The 24,926-nt window shown below is 48.9% G+C and overlaps 2 protein-coding genes across 2 annotated transcripts; both read left to right on the top strand.

Moving 5' to 3' along the window:
* The first annotated feature begins 3,386 nt into the window (after positions 1-3,386).
* Positions 3,387-8,158, top strand: LOC104348401 (keratin, type I cytoskeletal 19). The gene is made up of 8 exons (XM_009953683.2): positions 3,387-3,971; positions 4,803-4,885; positions 5,417-5,573; positions 5,829-5,990; positions 6,420-6,545; positions 6,667-6,893; positions 7,217-7,362; positions 8,133-8,158. Exons 1-8 carry the CDS (start codon positions 3,387-3,389, stop codon positions 8,156-8,158), a joined length of 1,512 nt encoding a protein of 503 aa, XP_009951985.1.
* A 5,284-nt stretch (positions 8,159-13,442) lies between these two features.
* LOC104348402 (keratin, type I cytoskeletal 19) lies at positions 13,443-18,383 on the top strand. The gene is made up of 8 exons (XM_009953684.2): positions 13,443-13,931; positions 14,812-14,894; positions 15,468-15,624; positions 16,046-16,207; positions 16,644-16,769; positions 16,949-17,175; positions 17,674-17,804; positions 18,358-18,383. Exons 1-8 carry the CDS (start codon positions 13,443-13,445, stop codon positions 18,381-18,383), a joined length of 1,401 nt encoding a protein of 466 aa, XP_009951986.1.
* Positions 18,384-24,926: the final 6,543 nt, after the last annotated feature.

Genomic DNA, 24,926 nt, shown 5'->3' with positions numbered 1-24,926 from the left:
GAATTCTGCTGAACATGGTGGTATAAACCAGTGAGTCATTAGCCAGGAAAAAGTCATGGGTCTGCATTTGAAAGATGGGAGCATGAGGTCTGGAGCCAGCTTAGCATCACATCAAAGAAGTGTTTAATAAGTGATGCCTAATGGCTATTATGCAAATTATTAATGGTAATTAGAAGTGACAAGATAAAATCATATTCCAGTGTGGTTGCACAAACATCACCGAAGCAATGCTTATGAAAGCAAAGCTCTGTCAAATTAGGCACACCCTTCTTGTAGTTGACACAAGAAAACATTATCAATTTGATAAGCAGAAGGAGCAGAGTGTGGAAGAGCCGGGCCGACGTTCTGCAGAAGGGCTGTGCACCGGGACAGCCGCAGTCCGCACAGCGCCAGACTCCACTGCCCACACCGCCGCTTCGGAGCGTAACAATTCCTGCCTCCTCCCGAGCTGCCCATCGCTCCATGCCAGTATTTACACCGATCACCTCTTCCACCACTGTCAGATCTCTCTTCTGTTCCACAAAGCCCACCCGCCTTCACAGCGCGTGCGCTGACACTGCGCTGAGACCGCTGCTAACCACGCTGGCCGCAGCCTGTCGTTGCTTCCTTCGCTGCCATCTGTATGAAACCATTTGTTCCCTCCTGTCTTACATTTAGGTTATAAATCCTTTTAGGACATTTTCCTGTCTTAGACTGGCACAGCCCTTCCCCTGCGCAGTGTTCTGCCCCAAGGCTATGCCCCTAGGCTACGGGAATACAAGTCATGACCCAAGTGGAGGTAAAGAAATCAGTTCAGCGGGGAAAAAAGCTGCTGCCGATGGATGTTTCAGAACAAGACAGTGGCTCACAGCGAGAGAAAGCAGAGCGCCGTACGGCCGGCCAGCACACACCCACGCCTCTGCCCGCGCTGTGGCGAGGCCTGGGTGCCGAGCGGGCGAGCCCTGACCGGGCTGCAAGGAGCAAGGAGCAGGGCAGCACCGCGCTGCTCGGAGCGAAAGCACCGCCGCCCGCCTGCCGCACACACAGCGGCAGCGCTCCAGCGAGGAAAAAATCTCACTGGTTAGTCAGGGACCGGCTTCTGGATGCACTTGATGTATCAGTCCCACGTTCCACGTCGCAGTGAAACTGGCAGGAGCCCAGCAAAGCTCCAAAGAATGTCATTATATCCCAAATAACAGTGCTTCGGCAGAATTGTACGATGGTTTCTAATCTTCACTGGTACAATGTGATTCGGTAGCCTGTGGACCCTTCTGCCAGGACACACGTAAAAGGTTGTACAAAGCTGCAAACCAGTTTGTTTTGTGGAGCAAGACCTGTTCCGTCCCCCTATTAGGTAGCTGCTGAAAGAAGGTGTAGGTGCTCCTTGCCCCCCCGCAGAGAAACGTCCAATATCTGCAATGTCTCCTCTGAAAGGGAAAGAAAGGCAACCTCGACCCAGAGCACTGCCCTGTGTAGAGCACTATTAAACTTCTGAAAACCCACAGAGCAGAAGCAAAGCTCCAAGCACTCCAGACATTATATTAATTTCTGTTGGCTCTTGCAGCCACACCCTGTCTTCAATTATATTCCTCAAAATGACGGATGAAAGCCAGATTTACTCCCTAGCCTCCTTTTTGCTCTTGATTTTCATTGTCGTGAGTCTGGGCTGTGTGGGGAGCAGGGGGATGTGTTTCTCGGGGGAGGACAGACCTGTATTTCAGGCACTGCAGTCCTAGCCAGGAATCTGAGCTCTGACAGACTCTGGCTCTCTCTGGAGCAAGTTATTTCCCTGCACCACACAAATAATGAAAATTCCAGGATGCTGCCAGCCCAAGGTAGGCGTCTTTTTATCGTGTCTGATCTAAGTAAAGAAATAAATTATCTCACTGGAGAGTGGAGATCCTAACTTAGGCTGGTGAGAAGACGATCACATCTATATATGCTTGGGGACACTTTCCTGCCGTGGTGACAGAAGCCACCAAACTTCCCACCAGTAAACAAGAGGTGGCTGAGAGTGTGAGTGTAGGTTTTCTCAGCCCTTCTGTCCGGAGGTGACGGCTGCTCTCGGGGCTCCCTGTCAGGTGTCACTCACCGCCAAAGAGGATTTATCACAACTGCTCCTGTAAACATGGACATACTTGAGTCAAGGTTACTTGTGAGTAAGAGTTGCTTGGAATTTCCACCCTGTAGGGAACAGAAGCCTCTGTCCCCTGGAGAGCGGAATATCCTCTCATTACAGCAGTCTGCTGGAGAAAGACACTTGCACTGGTGGAGCCAGTTCTCCGAACGCTCCTCTGGCTCTTGCTTGCCTGGCTTGGAGATCGCGCTCCCATGACTAGCCAGGCTGTGCTAATGCCTGCTGCTGCTCTGGCTGACTCAGTTAAGAAATGCAGAAAGCTTTTCTCCTTCTTTTTTTGTGCTCAGCACAAGCTCAGTAGCGGCAAAGACCTAGGGGATCACATCTCAGTCCATCCAGGGAACTGGAGATATCGCCCATGGATACTCCCTTTCCTGTCATCTCTTTCTCTATCTACGATCACCACAAATTGAGGCGGCAAGGACAGCAATTAAAGTAGTTGAAAAATAACTTCAGAGAGTACTTCATACCCTTCAGCTTGCATCGAGTCTGTGTAACGTCTAGACACAGAGGACTTCCAACATTTACCAGGCCTGATCTCCGCAGAGGGTGAGCCAGTTGACTTCTTGCGTTTGCATGCCCAGAGAAATATAAGCCACAAATGGGAGCTAAACCCACGTGGGGATCCATTACCTCAGTGATTTAAGAAACCTCACAGTGCAGCAGGTATCAGACTTACTGTCTGTCGTTGTGCCAGGTAACAGACATCCCCACCACGATACACCTGGTCTCCTCACTACTGCCGTCACTATTATTCACAGTTTTCTGAAGTGAGAGTTTATATGAATTTCCCATTTTTGTTCCACGTACTCTACCATAGCATGTGATATAAAAATGTTCATTGGACTAAGAATAAAATACATACAAATTAATAAAAGATAAAAGGCACTTTGATGTTATAAATACCAATGTTTCTTCTTTGTACATAATCGAGGGCAACTTTTTTTCTTGACTTGTTGTAAAGTTTGCATCATACAACAAGCTGATGACTCATAAAACATTATTTTACTTTTTGGAATAAGCTGCTGACATGTAAAGTATCTTCCTTGTGAACTGGGATTTCTAGAGGGAAACTGCCCATGGGCTATTTATTCTTGGCATAAACAGCAAGACTAGCCAGCCCCGTGGGAAGAAGAAACTCGCTACAGGTGACACCCCCTTTGGAAGGTATAAATAGAGATCTGTGGCAACCACCAACCTGCAGTCTGATTCAATATCAAGCTGTGCATCTTGCTTTGGGCTTTGGGCTGGATCTGCAGCTGTCCTCAAAATGAGTTGTAGTATTAAGCAGACAACTGGCTCTCTCAGGGGCAGGACCAGCGGTGGCAGCTGTGTTATTGGTGGCGGTGGTGGTGGTGGAGGAGCACGGATCTCCTCAGTCTCTTCTGGAAGATACACGACTTGTGGGATAGGTGGTAGCCGAGGGTTTTCTGGTAGAAGCTACTGTGGTGGTGTGAATTACGGAGGAGGACTGAGCACTGGCAGTTTGGTTGGTGGAAACTATGGAGGTGGCTTAGGAGCCGCTGTCCTCGGAGGATGTTCAGGCATTGGATTCAGCGGTGGTAGTGCTCGCTTTGGCGGTGGCATTGGAGGTGGCCTTGGTATGGGTCTTGGTGGAGGGGTAGTTGGAGGTGGTTTTGCTGGTGATGGCATTCTTCTTTCTGGTGACGAAAAGGTCACCATGCAGAACCTTAATGACCGCCTGGCATCTTACCTGGACAAGGTGAGGTGCCTGGAACAAGAAAACGCTGACCTGGAGTGCAGAATCAGAGAGTGGTACGCCAAGCAGGGCCCTTTTTGTGAGCCCCGGGACTACAGCTGCTATTATAAAGAAATAGAAGATCTTCAAAACCAGGTAACACCATTTCTTTCTCCCTTGCAAGCTTCTCCCACGGTGCTGGTTCACAACCTAATGCAATTATCAAGAGTAACACTTCATTGTTGTAAAGTGCTTTTTGTAAACAGCCATTAAGAAAACTGCCTGTAGAAAGCCCTAGAGCTCAAAGGTAGAAACCTTGGGTGTTTGGACAGTTTCCACTGCTTTTATTCATCAGATATATTTGAAAGGGAAACTGTTCTCTTCACGGAATCCATCTGCAGTGGCTCACTAGTCTTTCTGAATCAGCTTTGTGCCAAGGTGTTTAAATAGAGACATGCCAAGAAAACAACTAAAAGAGAAATAAATAATGGATTGCATTAGTTTGCCTGAACTTGTGTTATTCTCTCATCAGTCTTGCAGAACTCCAGTTAAATGCTATTTCCTGTTTTTTACAAGTTTACTGTTTCATACAGAATTGGCAAATATAGGACATCTAATTAAAAATGAGAACAAAAAATTTAAAATTAAAAACATTTGCAAAGTGTGTTCGGCAAAAATTCGAGGATGTCGACACACAAGAACAGAGTGAAAAGAATCAAGGAAACAGGCAGAATGAGACAGACTTGTCATTAAGCCTCAATCTCTTATCCGTGAAAGTAAGATTTAGATTTTATCATTTTAATGCCTTCACTGGGCTTCGCTGAACACTCGCCCCTGCGACTGCTGCACCCCTCAACTCCCCCATGCCTGCTGCCCAATAATAGTTCAAAAGAGAGAAGAGGTTAGGTCTGGTAGCACCGGTCAATGGGGACACTTGAGCCGGAGGATACAGGTCAGAGACTTCAGGAGTGAATATTCTTTTTCCAGATTGTCTGCGCCACGATAGACAACAACAAGATCATTTTGAACATCGATAACAGCAGGATGACAGCTGACGACTTCCGAGTGAAGTGAGTACCCCTCGGCTGTCCCTGCAGAGCTGGCGAGAAGGAGCTCTCAGACAGATCTCCTGCGATCCCGTGGTCAGGACAGGCTGGAGGCTATGCAGAACAGCCTCTAGAGCTGCCTTAGTTAGTGGCAGCTCCCTGATGGAAAGTTTGGGACAAGATGTTTTTGAGTGGAGATTAGAGTTCTTCAGAAAGCAGCAGGGATCTGCAGACAGGGAGCAGCGTGGGTTCACCTGAGCTGCCAATCTGGCACGTGGCGTCTTTCAAAGGGGAAGCTTTTGTTTTTTCCTGTGGGAGCACAGAAACACGGTGAGCGACACCTCCGCCCCGGTGGAAGAGCTCCAGAGAAGGGAGAGTGAGGGTGGGTGTGACGGAGCGAGCCTCAGACTGCTTTGCTTAGCATCCTGTTGGGCCAGTCAGGAAAACACTGTAAGAAAGACGGATGGTCAAGTGATGGTCAAGTGAAAGAAAAAAAAGAGCAAACGGTGATGTCAGGCCCTGACTGCTCTTTCTCGCTCCCTTTCTCACGCCCAGGTACGAGACGGAGCTGGCCCTGCGCCAGAGCGTGGAGGCTGACATCAACGGCTTACGCCAGGTCCTGGACCAGCTGACGCTCTGCAGGTCTGACCTGGAGGCACAGCTGGAGTCGCTGCGGGAGGAGCTCTGCTGCCTGAAGAAGAACCACGAGGAGGTAGGGTCCTGCCCCTCTCTGCGTCAAAGGCGTTCATTTGTGCAGGATCCATCACCCGCCCTCTCTGTGGGTCCCTGGGGTGGTGGCTGCGGAGGGGCAAGTGGTTGGTGGAGACAATACACGAGAGCTAGGAGCTGTGAAGGTCCAGCGGAGAGGGTCTCTGCCAGGAGCTCTGCTCCTCCCTACAGGGGAACTGAGCTCCCTCAGTTTTTTCCTTCTGTTTAAAAAATGACATGATCTGGGCGGTGTTTCCAGGAAATGAACTGTCTGAGGAAACAATCGACGGGAGATGTGAGCGTGGAGGTCAATGCCTGCCCTGGCCCAGACCTCAGAAAGATCCTGGAGGAGATGAGGTGCCAGTATGAAACGCTGATTGAACGCAATCGCAAAGAAGTTGAGGATTGGTATGAGTGCAAGGTGAGTAAATTCATGCAGCTCTGACTTTCTCTGGCTAACACCCAGGCAACAGTTCCACAGTGGTTTATTGCACGTTAAACCCACACAACACACTGTAACAGCTCTTAGCATTGGTTCGAATTGGCTGACACAGGGGATAGAGCCACTCTGCCTCCTTTTCATGGGGTGATGGGAGGCGCTGCGTGTTTGTGAGCCTTGAGGCAGGAGCTCTTTGCAAAGCAGTAAGTGGTGAGAAGAACTGGGCAGCAGTACTGTTAGAAGAACAAGAGGAATGACGAGCGCCGTTTACGCTCCATTAGGATGAGAGAGTTCACCCAAACCTTTCTCATGTCATGTTTTGTGCCACCTTCTCTGCTCTTTCCTTTATACTTAATCTGATTTACATTAAACATTCCCTGAACACCTTTATTCTGGATTGGTGATTTTCAGATTGAGGAGGTGAATCGGGAGGTTATTACAAGCGGTCAGGAGGTAGAGACGTGCAACAACCAAGTCACCGAACTGAGACGCCAATTGCAAGCCCTGGAAATCGATCTCCAGGCTCAGCTCAGCCAGGTGGGTGGTGAGCTGGTGTGAAGCTCGGCTGTCTCACAGTTGTGCTTTGATGTAAGGTTTCACAGTTCAACGCAGTGTTTCTCATGCCTGTGTTTGTGTGTTGCCACATGTCACTCCTCAGAGGGACAACCTGGAGTCCTCGTTGGCTGAGACAGAATGTCGCTACAACAACCACCTTGCTGAGCTCCAGAGCCAGATCACGTGCGTGGAGCAGCAACTGGCTGATCTGCGTGCAGAAATGGAGTGCCAGAACCAGGAGTACAAGATCCTGCTGGATGTCAAGTGCCGCCTGGAGCAGGAGATCCATACGTACCGCTGCCTGCTGGAGGGCGGACAGCAGGACCTCATGTAAGTAGGCTTGACACACACAAGAGAAATAAAATACCTGTGCCCTGGGTATCTCAGCATAACAGCAAAGTGAATAATAGGTGGAGGCACCGCACAGCTCCTTCACCCTCACTGACCTATTCGCGCTGCCCGGTAATCAACGGCGACCATCTGCTTCCCTACCCTGTGCCAGCCACTGCCGCAAGAAGGAAGGTCACTGCAATGTTCTACCAATTTTCTGCCAAATAGGAGAAGAGATTGAGAGCAGCAGGGACAATGAAAAACCATAGTTCTACTTTATCTGTCATTTCCTTCACTAAAACATTATTTTCCTGTCCCCTCAGTCAGCAAGGAGGCATTGGTCAGTCCTCGGGTCTAGGAGGAGGAGTTGCAAGAACAAGCGGAATAGGAGGAGGAGGTATCATTAGAACAAGCCACACTTACACTTCTTCTTCCCAGATGCCATCCTGTGCAGCTGCGGAGATACAAGGTAAGAACTGCCGCGGTCTAAAGATTTCCACAGTCTGTACTAATGCACGAGGACAAGCAGCCACAAAGAGCTTTCCCCCGTAGGTTACAGGTGCTATTTCAAAGTTTTATTGTGAAGCTACTGGGAAATACACGCTGGGACGCCACAGAGGAGTGGCTACAACAAGTGCTTTCAGGAGCTGTGACTCCGCTAGGAAGCATGAGAACTGCAAAAAGGGAGGAGGGGGAAGAGGGACAGAAAGGAGAAGGACAGAGTCAGCAGGCAGGCAAGCCACAGAGAACGTGGAGAAAGGACTGACATGAAATCTGGGACAAAGGCAAGCGTAGGAGACAGCAGAGTGCCCAGAAATCAGAAAAAAAAAAAAAAAGCAGGAATCATGGGAATACTGGCAGAAAACTACCAGTACTGTTTCAAGGGGAAACCTCCAGCCAGACTGAAAGAGAAAGAAATAAATACGGCGACAGTTGGTCCAGGAGAATGAGTGTGAGGAGGGGCATTGCTCTGGCAAGGACCCTGATGCCGTTCCCTCACCCAGGCTGCTGCTGGTGCAATGGCTGCATTTTTATGGAAAAGGGCAAATCATGCTCCAGCTCGCTACCAATCCCACCTGCCTGCCTGGCAGGCCACAAGCAGGCCTTTCAGGAAGGGACAGTATTTATCTGAAATTCTAATTGAATTGGCTTGTGAAACGATCACGTGTACAGAATGAGAGGGTGGGAAAGAACCTATTTTTGCTATAAACAAATTAACGTTTCCTTTGATCTCTCCAGTGCCTTGCAGAAGGATTTGTGATTAAGCAGAGAAATGAGAATATCCAACCAGAGAACCCTGAAGCAGAGGCTTGGATAAAGAGAGAGAATATTTACTGTGTGCCTCTGCAAAGAGCGAGGAGCGTGCTCTTTTGTATTACTCAGCAATGCTAAGCCGTGTGTCAGAGGGATGAGCAGAGCGTTGGGCCGCATTCTGCTTTATTTTGCTGTTTGCTTTTTCCAGTCTGTATTGCTGCGTGTGCCCAACCACCATGACTAGTGCTGGCGTTAACCAGCAGTATGATCACTGATGTACCTGCTGGTGACAAAAGTTCTCTAATAAAACTTTGCTTCTGCCTCATGCAATCAAGAAACCTGTGTCTGGCAACTGAGTTCCTTTAGAAAGCCGGGTGCTGATCCATGCACAAGGGTCACCCAAACTGGTCAGGATCCTGCTCCACTGGGAACAAAGCTGCTTTGCCAGTGGGAGCCAGAGAATGGCCTCACTGACCTTGCAGGTCTTGTCCACCTCCTCCCTGCCCAAGCCTGTAGCATGCGTTGCCCGTTCCTGCGTGACATCCTCCAGGAGCTGCACAGCCCTGTCAGGCAGGTACCTGTCTGCTTCCCACAGAGCATTGTGCTGAAACACAATCTTAGAAAAATTTTGGAAGTCAGTGATGGAATATCTGGAGACAGATTGCCTCAGCCCCAGTCTAGTGCTGGCACAACTGGGCTGTGCCCTCTCATACTTCATCACCCCACCTGGGGACTGTGATCAGGCTGAAAAGGAAATCTGATCTGATCCAGTTTCTACTGACATGGCTTATATTCTGACCCATCCCTTTCATTTTATAGGGATCTCCCCACTGGGAAAAGGACTGGAGGCAAAAGGTTCATTTCCGACCTGTTTTCACAGAGTGACCGAGTCACTTACTGGTCATCCTTCTATTTCAAAGAGTTTCAAGCTGAACATCAGGAACTATTCAAAGGTCACCTTCACATTAAACATGCCTTCTTTGGAGAGCAGGATGGGAGCTGAAAAAGTGCAGCTCAAGAGAGAATGCAATAGAGAAAAAAGCCAGCTCGGGCCTTTGGAGACACAGGGCCATTATGTCATAAACTTCACAGCGAGGCCAAGATCGCTCCCTCCTTCGGGCCTCGATCAGCAGCCACGTAGCTGATGCTGCCAGTGCGGACCGGCACGATGGTGTGCACGCAGCCTGGCACCGACCCGCCTCGGGAAGCGGGGGCAGCAGTCGGGTAACTCGGGGCCCTGAAGCACCTCTGGTGGGCGCAGCCATGGGAACCATCCATGGTGAGCTCACAGAGTCATTCTGGGCTTGAGGAACTCTCAGATAAAAGCCATCATAAGCTGGAGGGTGTTTTGAGGATTAAATAGTCTATTGGTCCAGAAAACGAAGCAGGGGTTGGTTTTACATGTCCAGGCCACCCTGCAGGTTCGCAGCTAAAACAGCAGCGCTGGATGCGGTTGCTGTTATTTCTGGTCCGCTGCGATGTGGCTGTTACAGAAAGAGTCCCATTCACTTATGAGATGACCTGGCAAAGCAAAGCTCCTGGTTACTCCTGTCAAAAGCTGGAGGCAATGGAACGGCCAGCCTTGGGGGAGGAGGAGAAAGGGTACAAAGACAAAAACATTTCGGGATCGTATATACAGAATAGCGTGGCACGCTTTCCTAGCATCAGTGCTTTTATATAGACACCAACTTCTCCGCTGCTACAGAAGTAGGCTTAGCACAACCTGAAACCTTCCAGGAAAGCAGCATCTCCAAGGCCCGTAGGTAGCAAGCGTCTGAAGAAGCTCAGCCATTAACGTATCAGGGAGCAGGTGAAAGGTGCCCCTCTCCTGTTGTAAAAGACCATGGAGAGATGTCTCAGCGATACGTCTTTTAGTTCATCTACCAGACACCAAACCCAACAGTATCCAGTTAGGCTTGAGCAAAATAAGCAAACACAGCACTGGAACAACTGCAACAACGACTCAGAAGAATGGCCATAGGTAGAAGTTTTTAAACCAAGACTCTCAATTGAGTCTTCTTTAAAGATCAGTTCCAGCCCTACAGCAAGTCCCAGGCTTGATGCAGAAATCTCTCAGTGGACATGTAAGGCCACTGCTTCATGAGATCAAAAGAGCTACTTATCATGGTTATAATGGCAAACTTCCCCTGGCTGGACTCCTCTGTATCCCAGCTGTTCTCAGAGCTCTGGCTGGGAAGAAGTCAGAAAGCAAATCTTTCCCCTTCCCACTGTCTTCTCCTGCATTGTTCAGTGCAGAGACAGACAGTCCAACAACCCCCTGCTGCCCTTTCTGGCCTCAAGCTTTCCCACTCTGTGAGCCCTCACACCCTCATTTCTAAAAATACAAAGATGCTGCACTGACGCCTTTTCAGTGTTCAGCCTCCTGGCCCTCCAGGCTACCTACAGTATAGAAAAGCTTGCCACTTTCTCCTGAGAGCCCCAGCTGATTCCCACCAGGGCTGGGCTAGTCTCCTTCTCTTGCGAACTGCTGCTGACATCTAGCTGTTCCACCTCATTCCCTGTATTCACAGCAAAGGCTTCCCACCCTTCCCACCAGGTCCGGCAGGCGCAAAGCGTGCACTTCCACAACGGAGCTGTCCTAAATTCCTGAGAGGTGAAAGAGACCTAATGACACGGCCAGAAGGACTCCAGCGATCCAGACTTGATGAATACGCCTCTGGAAAGACCCAGGGCTGTACAGACTCACCTCCTCAGACGCTGTGATGTTGTTTGTGGACCTACAAGCTGGGATGAGTCTGGAAGGCAGCTCATGAGAAGGTAGCTTGTGATAAACAGTTCCCCAGCAGAAAACACCCTGGAAACAACCCATATATTAAGAAGCTGCCAATTATGGAGCCACAAACCTTGGGCTGGGAACTACATTTCCATGAGATTTCCATATTTCTTTGTGCTAATGAGACAGACCCAGGAAGCTGATGAGTTCAAATAACTGAATAAAAATAGGAGGGAAAGCTTAATTTTTTTTAAGGTCTTCAGAACAATTATTTAATTTTATCTTAGCTTAACTAGTGCTTCCACTTCCCAAAGACAAAAACGAAAAACAGCAACAAAGAGGGCAAGTGGGTGCCACGAGAGGGTCCCGGGCAGAGGTGCCTGCCGAAGGCGGCAGCAGAAAGAGGTGGGTCTGTGGGACAAAGCTACAGGCCCACAGGGGAGCAAGGTCTCCCCAAAAAGCAGGAGCCATCCTCTCTGCTCTCCACACTAATTACCACAATAGGCACGTAGACATCCTCCACTCCCACAAAGGGGTAAGTCATCCCATGTTTCTGCCTGCATTATTCTGATGTGCTAAAATGATAACTGTGGAGCAGGGGAAGGAATGTGTGCTCACTCAGAAAAGATGCTTGCTGCAGACAGCCGTTGGGAAACTCCTGAAGAATCACACACAGGCCAGGCAAAGCTTCAAGCCACGGAGTATTACATCAGTTTCGGTTCATTCTTACCGCCACACCCTGACTCCAATTATGTTCTCCAGTCCTAGTAATGAAATCCAGGTATTCCTTCCTATATACAGTCACTTTATTGGAGCTTTTACCTATCCAGAGCTTTGCTCCTTTGTATTTCGGGACTGAGTGGAGCACAGCTGGGAAGGAAGAGCAGGCTGACATTCAGGCACTGCCATCTGATATGGGAGATCTGGGTTCAACTGCAGACTCTGCCGGAGGCGTGCTCCTTGTCTTTGAGGCAATCACTCTGAGCAAGTCTCTCCACACCTCTGTCTCCAGCCTGCTGGAGATACCACCAGAATGCTGCCGGCTTTCGTTGTACTGGATAAGCAACATCCAAGGATGCAGAGATAAGGGGAGGCATCTTTTCAACAGAAATAAGAAGAATAAGAGCAATAAAATGATGGGCAAATCCATGAATACTGGGGTACTTCAGTCCTTCAGTAAATGGAATTATTTACTTGCCATAGCAATAGCGATTCCAACCCCCAATCCAGACACAGAGTGAGGATTTGAGCGAGAGTTTGAGCTCACTTGTTCCCTGGTGAAACAGGCTTGGAGAATTTCTTCCAGCACATGGTTAGTTTCAGAAAGCTGTGGAACGCCTGTCTCTTGCTCAACGGGCAGTAGAAACAGGTTCTCCCTAGAGAGAAGGCCATTGCTCTTGAGTCTTAGCAAAACACCTAATGAAAATGAGCTTAGCCTGAATTTTGATGTCAGGAGAGTGAAAGGATTCTTACCTTTTAATTTCTCTGCCTAGCTAAGATTTAGAGCCGTTAATGATAGAGGAGAACCTCTAGTTTGTACTTAATCTGTCTTTTCCAAGCCCGTGTAGAACCGCATTGGGCAATGACTGCTCTGCCCGCTGTATCAGCAGTTCTGTCGTTACGCTGCCGAGGACAGCAGTCCCAAACCTCTTATTAGAACGCAGCGCGCACTGGCAGAGAAATTGCCCATGGGACGTTTCCACTCCCCTTCACCGTTTCAAACACCCCCCCTTCCCCAGCAACAATCACTGTCCGTAATGATGAAAACTGCAGAAATACCTTTCACGGAACAACTGGAAATATTTAAAGAACCTTTACCTTACCCTACGCTCTCCACATAAAGAAACAAATCCTTTGTGAATTACTGGGGAGCCATCCCATATGAAGAACCTTTCATCCACGTCCATTAAGAGCTCACTCCACGGTCTCACTTGTCTCGTAGCAGCGTATTCTGGAGTTGTCATTTTGCCAATGGAGAGTCTTAAAGGTTAATCTCTGTGTCTCTGATCTTTCCACAAAGTTCTTACATCATTCCTCATACATCATTCGAGAGTCAAACTTTGTATTTATTCTTTCTTTTTCATCTTACATACTCCCAACATCAGCACCTTGCAGGAAAACTGCTTATTCAACTCAAAATAAAATGAAAATAAATTAATGAGAGATAAAGAGCTCTTTGATGCAATAACCTTTAATGATTTCTTCCTGGTATATAATTTAGGACAGTGTTTTTCCTGGCTTAATGTTGTAAAGTTTGCATCATAAACAAAAAGCTGATGATTCATAAAACATTATTGCTAATGTATTTTTGAAATTAGCAAGAGACATGTAAAGTATCTTCCTTGTCTACCAGGATTCTTGAAAGGAAACTTCCCTTTGAGAAATTATTCTTGGCACCAATGGCTGGAGTAGCCAGCCTTATGGGAAGAAGAGACAGGGGTGACACCCACTGTGGAAGGTATAAATAGGGTTTCGCGGCAGCGGACACCTCGCAGTCTGATTTAATATCAAGCTGTGCATCTTGCTTTGGGCTTCTGCTTGCATTTCCAACTGCTGTCGCCATGAGTTGCAACATTAAGGAGACTATTACTGTGTCTAGCAAAGGCAGGAGCAGTGGTGGCAGCTGTATCATTGGTGGTGGTGGTGGAGCACGGATTTCTTCCTATGGCATAGGCAGTGGCAGAGGCTTTTCTGGAAGGAGTTACTGCGGTGGAGTGAATTATGGAGGGGGACTGAGTGTTGGTAGCTTGGCTGGTGGGAGCTATGGAGGTGGCAACTGCTATGGCAATGGCCTTGGTTTTGGCCTCGGAGGCGGTGTGGTCGTTGGTGGTCTTGGTGGCGACTGTTTGCTTTCATCCTGCGATGAGAAGGTCACCATGCAAAATCTCAACGACCGCCTGGCTTCCTATCTGGACAAGGTGAAGTGCTTGGAGAAGGAAAATGCTGAACTGGAGTGCAGAATCAGAGAGTGGTACGCTACACAGGGCCTCTCCTGTGAGCCCCGGGACTACAGCTGCTATTACAAAGAAATCGAAGATCTTCAAAATCAGGTAATCCCTTTTTTCCGTTGTTCCTCCCCTATTTAAAGCTTATTTCTGAATTTGTATTTAGAACCTACTGCAATTGTTAGAGGTAACTTTGGTGCTGCTGCATGTCTTTGCAAACATGAATTTTGGCAAGTTCTCCTGTGACACTGTTGAGCACAGGTGCATAGCAAAGATGCAGGCTGCAAGGGGATGAGGCGGGATAACGCTCTTAAAAGGGAAAAGGATGCTGTGTTATGTCGTGGTCTGACTACGCAATTATAAATATGATATTACCAAGTGTGCTGTGAGGAAATGTAGTGGCGTCAGCCCAGTAGGAAAAGCAAAGCGAACTACAGAACAAGAGCAAAACACATGTATCCAATGCTGTATCAAACGAAGCGTTATAAACTCTAGGTGAGAAAAGCCGAGTGCTTGAAATTGATGGCCATGGTGGCACAGACATGTCCACAATCACAGTTATGGCTGATCTTAGGGCTTAAAGGCACCTTCCAGCTATCTTCCCCAAAGATCCTTAAGCTTGAAGCCCAGAGTACACCAGCTCGAATGTCAGCTGAGATTTACTGGCTTAAGGAAGTTTCTTTAGGTTCACTTCTTTGGGAAGCATCTCTGGAACTTGCCTTCAGATCTTGACACTGGGAATTCCCATCTCACAACTCCCCACCTCCCAGCCTCTACACAGTTGGTCTCTTTTCTTTACTGACTGTGAGTTAAGGAGACAGGGCGACCTCCTGCAGCTGCTCTGCTCAAGGAACAAGGCTACTTAAGTAAGAAGGTGACAGAAAAAGGAAATTGTGAAGAGTCACCACCTACTGCAATCTAGACAGACCTACAGAGTATAACAGCAGGAGAACTGAGATGCCTCTCACGGTCTGCTCTTTTCCAGATTGTCTGCGCAACCATCGATAACAACAAGATCATTCTGGACATCGACAACAGCAGGATGGCTGCTGACGACTTCCGTGTGAAGTGAGTGCCCCTCGGCGTCATGGACCCCCTTGCCTCCTCCCTGCTCCCTTACATCTTCCTTGTGGAGTCTCGGTGCACTAATTACAGAGACTTCAGACGAGTCTCACTACACACCACATTAGGAGAGGATGGGGTGATGAAAGGCATTTCGCTCTGGGTCCCTTAATTAGTGTTAAGCTGTCCCTTAATTAGTGTTCTTGGGTAAAACATTTGGCAACATGTTTGTGTTTGTTGGTGAGGGCTGGGGACCAACACCACAGGGAGTGGTCCTCAGTGGTATAGCTGGTGTGTTTCCACCACAGACCAGTGCAGATTGGGATCAGCAAAACAGAAAGGCAGCTGAATTAGCGATATCATCAAACATCCAATCGCCAGGCGCAGGAAGAAAATAGATGAGAAAGAAAAGCTTTCACGTAACAGACATCAAGCGCAGCGCAGAAACCGAATGCGCAGTGCATTCAGCTTAGACCACAAAGTACAGCTTAGAGCAGGCCGGTGGGGAAGGAGATCTCTGCACAAAGAGCACCTGTGGGATGTTACCGTGCTGAAGTTCTGCTTTCTTGCACAAACCAGGTACGAGACGGAGCTGGCCCTGCGCCAGAGCGTGGAGGCTGACATCAACGGCTTACGCCAGGTCCTGGACCAGCTGACGCTCTGCAGGTCTGACCTGGAGGCACAGCTGGAGTCGCTGCGGGAGGAGCTCTGCTGCCTGAAGAAGAACCACGAGGAGGTAGGGTCCTGCCCTTTCCCTAGGAGCACCACAGCCCTGACATAAAACTCTGCCTACACGAATGTGCTCTAAATTGAAAAGTAAAGATCAACCACGTTCACGCCACAGCTTTCCCATCAAACGCTCTGGGGCTCGGATCTGTCTGCCTCGCGGCTGGTCGGGAGCTCCGGCAGAGGCAGCTGGGGCTGCGCTGGCACTGCGAGTGCCAGAGGGGGGTGAAAGTTGCTGCTGACTCCAGTGGATGAGAAAAGATTACCCAACAGATTCGTTGGGGAAAACAGTTGCACCATCTCCCAGTGCCTTCCAGAGCCGTGGCTGGGAGGCACAGCCGGCAGGGAGAGCTGCGCTCAGCCAGCAGGCTCTGCTCTTCTCCGTTGTCTCTCACAAGCCAGTCCGCCCCTGATCTGGATTATGTTTCTAGGAAATGAATTGCCTGAGAAAACAATCAACCGGAGACGTGAGTGTGGAGGTCAATGCCTGCCCTGGACCAGACCTCAGGCAAATCTTGGAGGATTTGAGATGCCAGTATGAAACACTGATAGCGCGCAACCGCAAGGAAGTTGAGGATTGGTATGAGTGCAAGGTAAGCGACACGCACCCGCTGCGAAACCAACGGGCATGCACATTTCTGGGCCCAGGAGCATTTCAGAAAACAGACATGGAGAAAATGAGCAGTTCTTCCTCTGCAAGGAAGCCCGAGATCAGCACTCCATATACCCTGTGTTCCGCAGAAGACACAGGCCTGTCTGACCAGTTTGTTATGCCCCATCTGGAACAGCAGCATTTGCCGCAAGGCCTTGTGGTGTGTTGCTGGAACTGAGATAGCCCACATTGGGATTGGAGAGACTTAATAGCCACGAGGTTACCGTGATTTGTAAAACGAGCTGGCAGTTAGCGCCCAGCGCGCAGAGAACTTGCCCCGCTCGCTTCCCTTTCTGCTGGGTTCTGCTTCTGTAAAACCAAGTCCAATTTACACAGACATTCTCTGAAGCTCTTTATTCTGGATTGGTGACTTTCAGATTGAGGAGGTGAATCGGGAGGTTATTACAAGCGGTCAGGAGGTAGAGACGTGCAACAACCAGGTTACTGAACTGAGACGCCAATTGCAAGCCCTGGAAATCGATCTCCAAGCTCAGCTCAGCCAGGTAGGTGGGAGGTTACTTACAGCTGAGAGGTGGTCACTGCTGGATTTCTTAGCACGAACAGCCAGACCTACCAATCAGCATGGTGGTGGTGAATAGCTCTGTCATTTTTGGGTTGGAAATAATAAACTCCAGGGTGACACTTAAATAACTGTTGTTTCCTCGGTTGTCTTGTTTATCAGAGAAATAACTTGGAATCCTCTCTGGCTGAGACTGAGTGCCAGTACAACACCCTCCTCGGTGAGCTACAGAACCAGATCACATGTGTGGAGCAGCAATTGGCTGAAATAAGAGCAGAAATAGAGTGCCAGAACCAAGAATACAAGACCTTACTGGACGTCAAGTGCCGTTTGGAGCAGGAGATTCAGACCTACCGGTGCTTGTTGGAAGGAGGACAGCAGGACCTTATGTACGTAGATCTCTAAATCCACCAGAGAACAAATGAAAACCTCAAGGATCTGTGTTACAGACTGGGAATCTGACATAATCTTTAGTCCATCTTAATGCTTTCTTTGAAATGAAAAAGCTGTCTCATGAGCAACTTTACTGTGACGAACTTCCCAATCTGAACTAAATGTCACTTCTTGGGATCTGCAAAGCAGAGAAACTGAATCTGTTAATTGCTAGTTACAACATCGTAACTACTAGTGCTATGTCAGCATTCGCTAACAATATCTTTTCTGTAGTAAGATGTCAAAATAAGAATTAATTGCGATGCTCTGCATTGCATTTCCATGCCAAAGGGGAGCACAAATGCAAAGCAACTCTGAAAGTGAAAATATAACGTGAGGTAAAATATTGCAACCCCTATAAAAGACAGTCTGAGACTTTGTGTCATGCAGTCAGTCAGCAGTGCCATGTAAAGTTCTCAAATTCCCTATTTCTCTCATCAAATTTATCCCACTAGTCATGGAGGAGGAATCGGAGTAGGATCGGGTGTAGGAGGAGGAGTCATTAGGACGAGCCACACCTATACCACAACTTCAACTTCCCATTGCCAGCCCCAAGTCCCGCCCTGCAAGACTGGAGATATACAAGGTAAGAGCCGTGTTTTCACAAAAGGAAAACTGTTGTTTTCAGTTTGTTCTGTGTAATAAGGCCAGGAGACATCACAGGCTAGGATGTGTCACCGGTACCTTCTCAGAGAGTTACTCTGCTACAGGTATGACCTGTTACAACGGACGCAACTGCAGTGCAATTTGGCTGTGTCACTAGGAATTAGGTGTAGAGAGAGTCCTGACTGAATGTGGAGGAGCAGAAAGCAAATGAGAGACAAGAGGGAGGTGTAGAACTGAGAGGAGAAAGCTGGGGAAATGAGGCATAAATAAAAGATCTGGCAGTAGAAGTAAAGAAGACACCCAAACAAAATTTAGCAAAAGAGTCTGGAAGGAGTGAAAGAAGAGCAAATTGTAACTCTACAAGGGCAAATGCCAATTATTTAGGGAATTTCTGGGGTTTCCTGGGCTGCCTGCCAACTGTTTTGTTTAACAGTTTATTCTTGAAATAAGGGCACTACACAGACCAGATTTTTGTTATTTGAAGGAATTTCTCTCTGTTCCAATCAAATAATGCTGCTGTATTTTTCCTCCAGTGACCTGCAGGAGAATTTGTGATTAAGGAGGAACGGACTAGGTGACATACAGAGAAAGCCACAGACAAAACAAGAACACGCGATGTTCACTGCACGCCTCTACGCAGAGAAAGTAGAAGTAACTCAGCGACGCTTTGCCGTGTATCTGAAGGGGCCTGTCGGGGCCACCTTCTCTGTTCCGCTTCTGTTCTGTTCTGCTATAACCTCTAGAACTTACTGGAGTTAGTCAGGATCACTGATGTACCTGCTGGTGACAAAAGTTCTCTAATAAAACTTTGCTTCTGCCTCATGCAATCAAGAAACCTGTGTCTGGCAACTGAGTTCCTTTAGAAAGCCGGGTGCTGATCCATGCACAAGGGTCACCCAAACTGGTCAGGATCCTGCTCCACTGGGAACAAAGCTGCTTTGCCAGTGGGAGCCAGAGAATGGCCTCACTGACCTTGCAGGTCTTGTCCACCTCCTCCCTGCCCAAGCCTGTAGCATGCGTTGCCCGTTCCTACGTGACATCCTCCAGCATCTACCTGAAGAGCCAGTTCAGGCAGGTGCCTGTGTGTTTCCCACAGAGCATTGTGCTTAAATTGCTCGCAGAAGAACAAAGGAGGAAGGAAGGGGAGCTGGAGCTGGTCAATGACAGGAGAACAGAGAGATCAGTGACAGACATGTCCATGGAAAAGCCAGCTCGGGATGGTGTGTGTCTGTACAAGGTGCCTCTTCTCTTGGGTGACTGTAAGCAGAGCCGAGAGCTTGTGCTGAGATGACAGAAATCAAGTTTTATCACGAATCCCCTGTTCATGGGACAGCTGGGGGTGGCTGGACCTCTGTAGCTGTGCAGAGACACCCACAGGATGGAAAAAGCAGATGGCCTCAAAATCCTTTTTATAGCCTGTATAACACAGCACAAACATTTCTCACACCTAAACACATCTAAAATAATTTTGAGTCCTTTGCTGAGGAGCCAAAAGCTATTCGAAGCATAAAAGCACGTGCGTTTCCCCAAAGCCCACTCCCGAACACACCGCACGCCTGGAGGAACAGCAGTTCTGCCTCTGCTCCTGGTCAGTTTAGGCGCTGCCATAAGCAGGGAGACGGGGGCAGGGGGCAAGGAGAGGACGGTATTTGGGGTTGAAGCTGAGAAGCAACAAGGCTGATCCCTGGCGGGCAGGGCTGTGGGAGCACTGGGGACGTGGGGAAGGCAGAGCTGGGAGAGGCACCCGCCGGCTGCCGGCGCTCCCAGGGCGGCCTCTCCCGGCTTCAGCCGGCGCCGGGGAAAGAAATGCAGCCGCCACGGCTGACACCAGGTTCGGGCTGCTGCGCACCAGGGGAGGGAGAGGGCAGTGCCCGCAGCACACAGCCTCTGGGATCGTGCCACGTTTGCCCCAGATGGCGATTTCTGCCCAGGAGGTGCCACCCGTGTACAACACACTCAGGTCTGCAGATGTGCCACCCACCGCCCGCTCCTCCCAGCTGAGGATTTCGGCTAAACAGCACGAACCAAATCTGCCCTGAAGTGAGAGATGGTTTCTCATCAAAACTAAAATCCTGTGAACTTGGCATCCGAGTTTTCACTTTCTACTGCCATCAGCACTGGCATTTCCCTCTTGCCACGCAGAATGAAATATCAACCCGAAGAACTTGGGAAAATATTTATACCGAGGTGGTTTTGGTTTTGTCTTCAGAGGAAAAAGAAATTGAATGTGTATTTGCCTGAGAACACAGGGCAAAACTGACAGCGTCTGCAGTTTGTACCAAGGCTCAGGCAAAAGCTTTTTGTGAGCACTGTATTTGATTTCAGATAAAACTTCAGAGGCGCTGCAATAATACGTTGCCATCACATGCAAATGCTGCTTGTGCTGAAGAGGAAGGAAATGGAGGAAGCGCCTGGCAAACCCCGGCAGAGCAGGCACCTCGGTGCTTTCCAGAGCTCTCCATAAGGTGTCAGCTGCTCTCAACTGGCAGACCCGAAGGGAGTGTCTGGCACAGTTCTCTCCTGTTCTCGTTCTGCCTTCCAAGGAGGGCAAACAGGGCGCTGTCGCAGTGAGACACAGATCTGATGCTCTGCTTAAAGTGGGACTTATATTTACTGAGAGACAGGAGACGCAGGTAAGTTTGGCCAATACTACCTGTGGCTACCTGGAAGTTGCTGTTAGACTGTACAACAAGAGCACAGTAAGATGTAAACAAAATAATATTACATAAAAATGTAATTACAGATAACAGACAGCAATTTCAGTACTGTCCAGGGCCAGCTGCACTGCACACTCCTCCAGCACCCCTTGGCCATTACTGCACGGCAGCGGCGTGAGGAGCATTCCCTCTTGCCGCTGCTGATCCTGCGCCCACGGCGCTGAGCGATTCAGAGCCAGTTTGTGTCTCACGATGTGGGATATTCGGAGCTGCAGGAGGAGACGGACACCACAGGCCCCGCGCCACACTGCAGCGTGTTCTCTAGAGGGCACTCGGCTCCCACTGAGACTGCCGCCGGGTGCCCAGGGGAGAGGCGTGTGGCAAACCCCGCTCGGCTCGCTTGGCTGATCTTCTGACAGAAATACTCGGCTAAAGAGATGAAGCCGTGTCTGCGGTATGTGCCGGGGAGCTCCTGCCAGCTGCGAACACGAACAAGCGATCCGCCCTGACATCTGGCTCCAGCTCGCTCGCCAGTACTGAATGGTCACATTCGTAGTGAGGGTGACACGACCCGATCCTGTGTGTGTGACTGTTGCAGGGGACGACACAGGCTTCCTCCCCGCCTCTTCGAAGACCTCAGCTGCGTTCTCCTGTGTAAGGGCCCAGAATGGCCGCCAGGCTGAAACTCGCTGCACCCACTTGCTAATACCTGTTTATGTTTTGTGAACGGCACTGGAATGTTTTGCGTCCTGTCGCTAGGCAGGAGCACAGGGAAACCCAGGCTCTCCGCGGGGGCTGTAACCGCGTTACAACGGCAGAGGTGCAGGTTGGACCCCTCGCTGGCGAAGGTCTTGCCACGGCCGTAGCATTAGCTGAGACCCCAGAGAGTCAGCTGTGCAAGGGGCTGTTTAGAGCCAAACCGAAGAAGTTCCCAACCAAAGGGTTTGTACTGCACAAGTCTCTTACAGCTCTGACTCACCTAATTACTGTTCCTATCATAATCACCATCATTCCACTGGGGGGTGGATCTTTTGAAGGTGCCCTTTAATGTTTCGTCAGTACTAGTCCCTGCAATAACGAATGAGTAAAACATCAAGTATAACGTATGCAAGAATTATTTTTTTCCTAAGGGCGAGCTGTTTGCTGGTTGGATGCTACTGACCACCCCGGCATGGGGGGCAGCAAGTCGCCTCCAGCGCCGCAGCCCCGCTTTAACTGACAGCTGGGTGGACGTGCTGTGGTAGGACCACCAGACACAACAAGGAGGGTATGTCCCAGGATACTCCCCGTGACCACACGTCTCAGGCTGTGGGCAGACGCCAAGACTTACACCCTGTCTTGCAGAAGAGCACGGGAGAGGTGGGGATGTACTCTTCTCACTTCAAAACAGATATTTGAAAAACACTTTAAAAAAGCCTAAGTGTGTGTCGGCACGCAGGGAAGGAGCGTATGCAGGTGGTTTTCATGGAATTTCACTGAGCTCTAAGAACGCACTGCTTTGTTTTATTGGGTGGCAATAAATACCCATAGGAAGGAAGAAACAGAATGAACAACACATCCTGGGTACTGTTCCACTAAGTAACACTAAAAATATTTCAAGATGCTTCTGCTGGGTACGGGGGGCTCATGACAGTTGTAAACTGCTGTGGGAACAAACCTAAGTGCACTGGGAGAATGGGGCACAGTTTTTTGACAGAACTACTTCTAATTACAAAAATGCATTTAGAGAAAATCATACTTTTCACTGGAAATGGTTGGTACTGACAACATTTTCAACCCCAAATATTTCTGGGTGGAACTGCTGCCAGGCACCAACAGCTGAGTTAGTGGGAAGAAAAGATTCCAAAGCACATCGTGCCCTCATTACAGAGTAAACAACGGGGAATCGATAGGTGGGAATTACTTTTTGTTTAGAACTCTCAGTTAACCCACTATTAAAATAATAATCAACATGATTGAACCCTAACGTGTTCCAACCAATCTGAATTAAATTTTCTCAGATTTTTCAGGTTTCAAACACCTAGCTCTTTATCAGGATAAGAAAAAACCCCTCGTCACTTCTACGTTAGTGGAGAGAAGAACGGTTGTGTGCCAAGTGTTAGGCAGCTGAACCCCAATGGAAGGAAGAGCAGCGTACATCCTCGGAACGAGAGCGGTGTTCTCCCTCCCACACAGTCAAACTGCAGGGGCTGGGTTTCTTCTTTACTGGGGAGGAATATTGTTCTATGGGATTATCTGGTGTTAATAAAATTGCTTGATGATTATATAATGGAAGTTAGTTTATAATGTATAATTATGATAATAAGTCACATTCCCAGACAGATCTTCCACGGTTTTTCTCTGTGTAGCAACATGAGCAAATTGAATTTTCCTGATAAGACCTGACCAGAAGTAGGAAGGATGGAAGAGGATCCATCACCACTGAGGCACCGAAAAGGGGGGGGTAAGAGTCCAGTTGTACCCCTGAATGTGCCCAGCAGCCCCAGCAGCTTCTCCCAAACACATCCATCCCAGGAGGCTGTAAATGCAGAGCTCACAAGAGGTGGTGCCACGGGAGTGGACAGGAGCTTGCGTGTGCTCAGCCCACACGCCCATCACCGTGCCAGCGCCCCAGCCCGCCACATTTCGGCCTCACCCCTTACTGCTGCCACCCACCCCCAAGGAAGAAGGCTCCGTTCTCTCCCAGGCTCTGCTTTCAGCCAACGCACGCCTGTGTTGCCGCAGAGCACGGAATTCTGCCATTTAAGTGCACTGGGTGAATTCCTGCCTGCACTGGGGCGAGCCGTTCAGGCAGAAACCGTCCACCACCCTCTGCTGGGCAGGAGCTCGCAACAGCTTCATCATGGGAAAGGGAAGAGACCTCTCTGCAAACAACTATGGTGTCATCTGTCCCCCAGGCACCCTCCTCCTCCTCCTCCGCCCCCTCCTATCTCGGCTGTGACCTGAAGCGTGTCAGTCAACGCGCGAGGGCAGGTTTTCCCGAACGCCATGAAACGCTCAGCTGCGAGGGCGCACCGTGACTGCACGCCCTCTCCAGCTGTTATGCCCAGTGCAAAAAAACCCCAATCTGTTTCAAAGCAAGTCCCGTGTTTTAAATCTCACCTTGCAGTTCAATTCACACTTCTTTTTATACCAGTGTGAGGGGCACAGATGCTCACAGCCTCTCTGGAGCAGCCTGTCAGAGGTCTCTCAAGCACAAAAGAATCCAAAGACCTCTTTATACTCACACCCAACACTCCTGAGACTCTACCTGAATACCTGCGAGCAGCCAGGGCTGAGGACGCACAGCACAGGGTGTCAGAGACATTCAGTGGTGATAAATGAAGATCCTGCCCTGTCACACCGTTCAGCCGCCCACTGAGCACAGCTGGAGCAGCACCAGCCTGGGATTTCGTAACATTTCACTGTCCCATTTTACAGGTACTACTGGGATTCCTTGCAGTTCCTGCAGAGTTTATTGAAATCTCTCTTATGATAAGGTTTTCCCAGCCCTCCAGGTTCCCTCCTGCAGCATTATCTCTAGATTTTGCTGGAAACATTATCCAAGATCATCTAGTTAGCTCAGGATGCTTGCAAATGCCTGGACAATCCCCTGAGACATAACTGCAGAGAAAGTGACCTCACAAAATGTCTTCCCTCTTTCAGCAAACTTTGAAATAAAACACTCCTTTCAGGAACCATTTGTTCCGGAACTTCTGTCTCTGATCCTGGCCAGTCATTTCCAGATACACTGAATCCACCAGGCTTCTTCAGTCTTAAGGAGATAATCTTCACTCTTGAGGTACATGGCCTGCACAAATTCTAGGGAAAGAAATGGCACGAAATCTTCCTTTCATGTATTAAACATGAAGCTGTGAAGTGTGTTACAGACAAGAACCCTCATGGATACGTAAACTATCCAAACACGCTCTTTTTGCGAACGGAAGACTTGAAGCTTACTCCACCTGAAAGTAGTGACTTGTACAAAAGATGTAATAAACATCTTTCCAGAAAAAAACAACTCAACAGACAAAGCTTTACCCTTCTGCAGAATTACACAGAACAACATAGAAACGTATCCACGTCCTCGTAACATGGGTGTCAGCACCTGGAAATGGACAGTCAAACAGAACGTAACGCAATGGTTTCATGAGCCAAAGCAGCTGCTAGGATAGAAGAGAATTTTGTGCACTTCAAAAGGAAAGGATCTCTCACTGGAACGAGATAAATTTTCTCTACTAAGTCTTGTAGCGAACCATTTAAATTTGTACAAGCCAGAGAAGGCCTTGCTTCCTGGGGCATTTCAGAAATGGGAGTCCAGCAGAAGATGGAACTTTAGGTGTGTCCTACCGCGTGGGTGAGGATGTGCTGGGAGGGGCATTTATAAAAAGATGTTTCCACAAACACTTGCTATAAGCCATAACAAACAAACCTCTAAATTAGCAACAACTGACACCACAAAGGCC

The sequence above is a fragment of the Leptosomus discolor genome, chromosome 25, assembly GCF_034619465.1.
Source record: "Leptosomus discolor isolate bLepDis1 chromosome 25, bLepDis1.hap2, whole genome shotgun sequence".
Taxonomy (NCBI): domain Eukaryota; kingdom Metazoa; phylum Chordata; class Aves; order Leptosomiformes; family Leptosomidae; genus Leptosomus; species Leptosomus discolor.
The sequence above is the reverse complement of the archived record's forward strand: the minus strand, read 5'-3'. Positions and strand labels throughout refer to the sequence as shown.

Excerpts from the sequence above, each read along its gene's own strand:
- LOC104348401 (XM_009953683.2), top strand. The coding sequence starts at position 3,387 with ATGAGTTGTAGTATTAAGCAGACAACTGGCTCTCTCAGGGGCAGGACC. Across the intron at positions 3,972-4,802 it reads TAGAAGATCTTCAAAACCAG|ATTGTCTGCGCCACGATAGA; the intron begins GTAACACCATTT and ends TTCTTTTTCCAG. Across the intron at positions 5,574-5,828 it reads TGAAGAAGAACCACGAGGAG|GAAATGAACTGTCTGAGGAA; the intron begins GTAGGGTCCTGC and ends CGGTGTTTCCAG.
- LOC104348402 (XM_009953684.2), top strand. The coding sequence starts at position 13,443 with ATGAGTTGCAACATTAAGGAGACTATTACTGTGTCTAGCAAAGGCAGG. Across the intron at positions 13,932-14,811 it reads TCGAAGATCTTCAAAATCAG|ATTGTCTGCGCAACCATCGA; the intron begins GTAATCCCTTTT and ends GCTCTTTTCCAG. Across the intron at positions 16,208-16,643 it reads AGGATTGGTATGAGTGCAAG|ATTGAGGAGGTGAATCGGGA; the intron begins GTAAGCGACACG and ends GGTGACTTTCAG.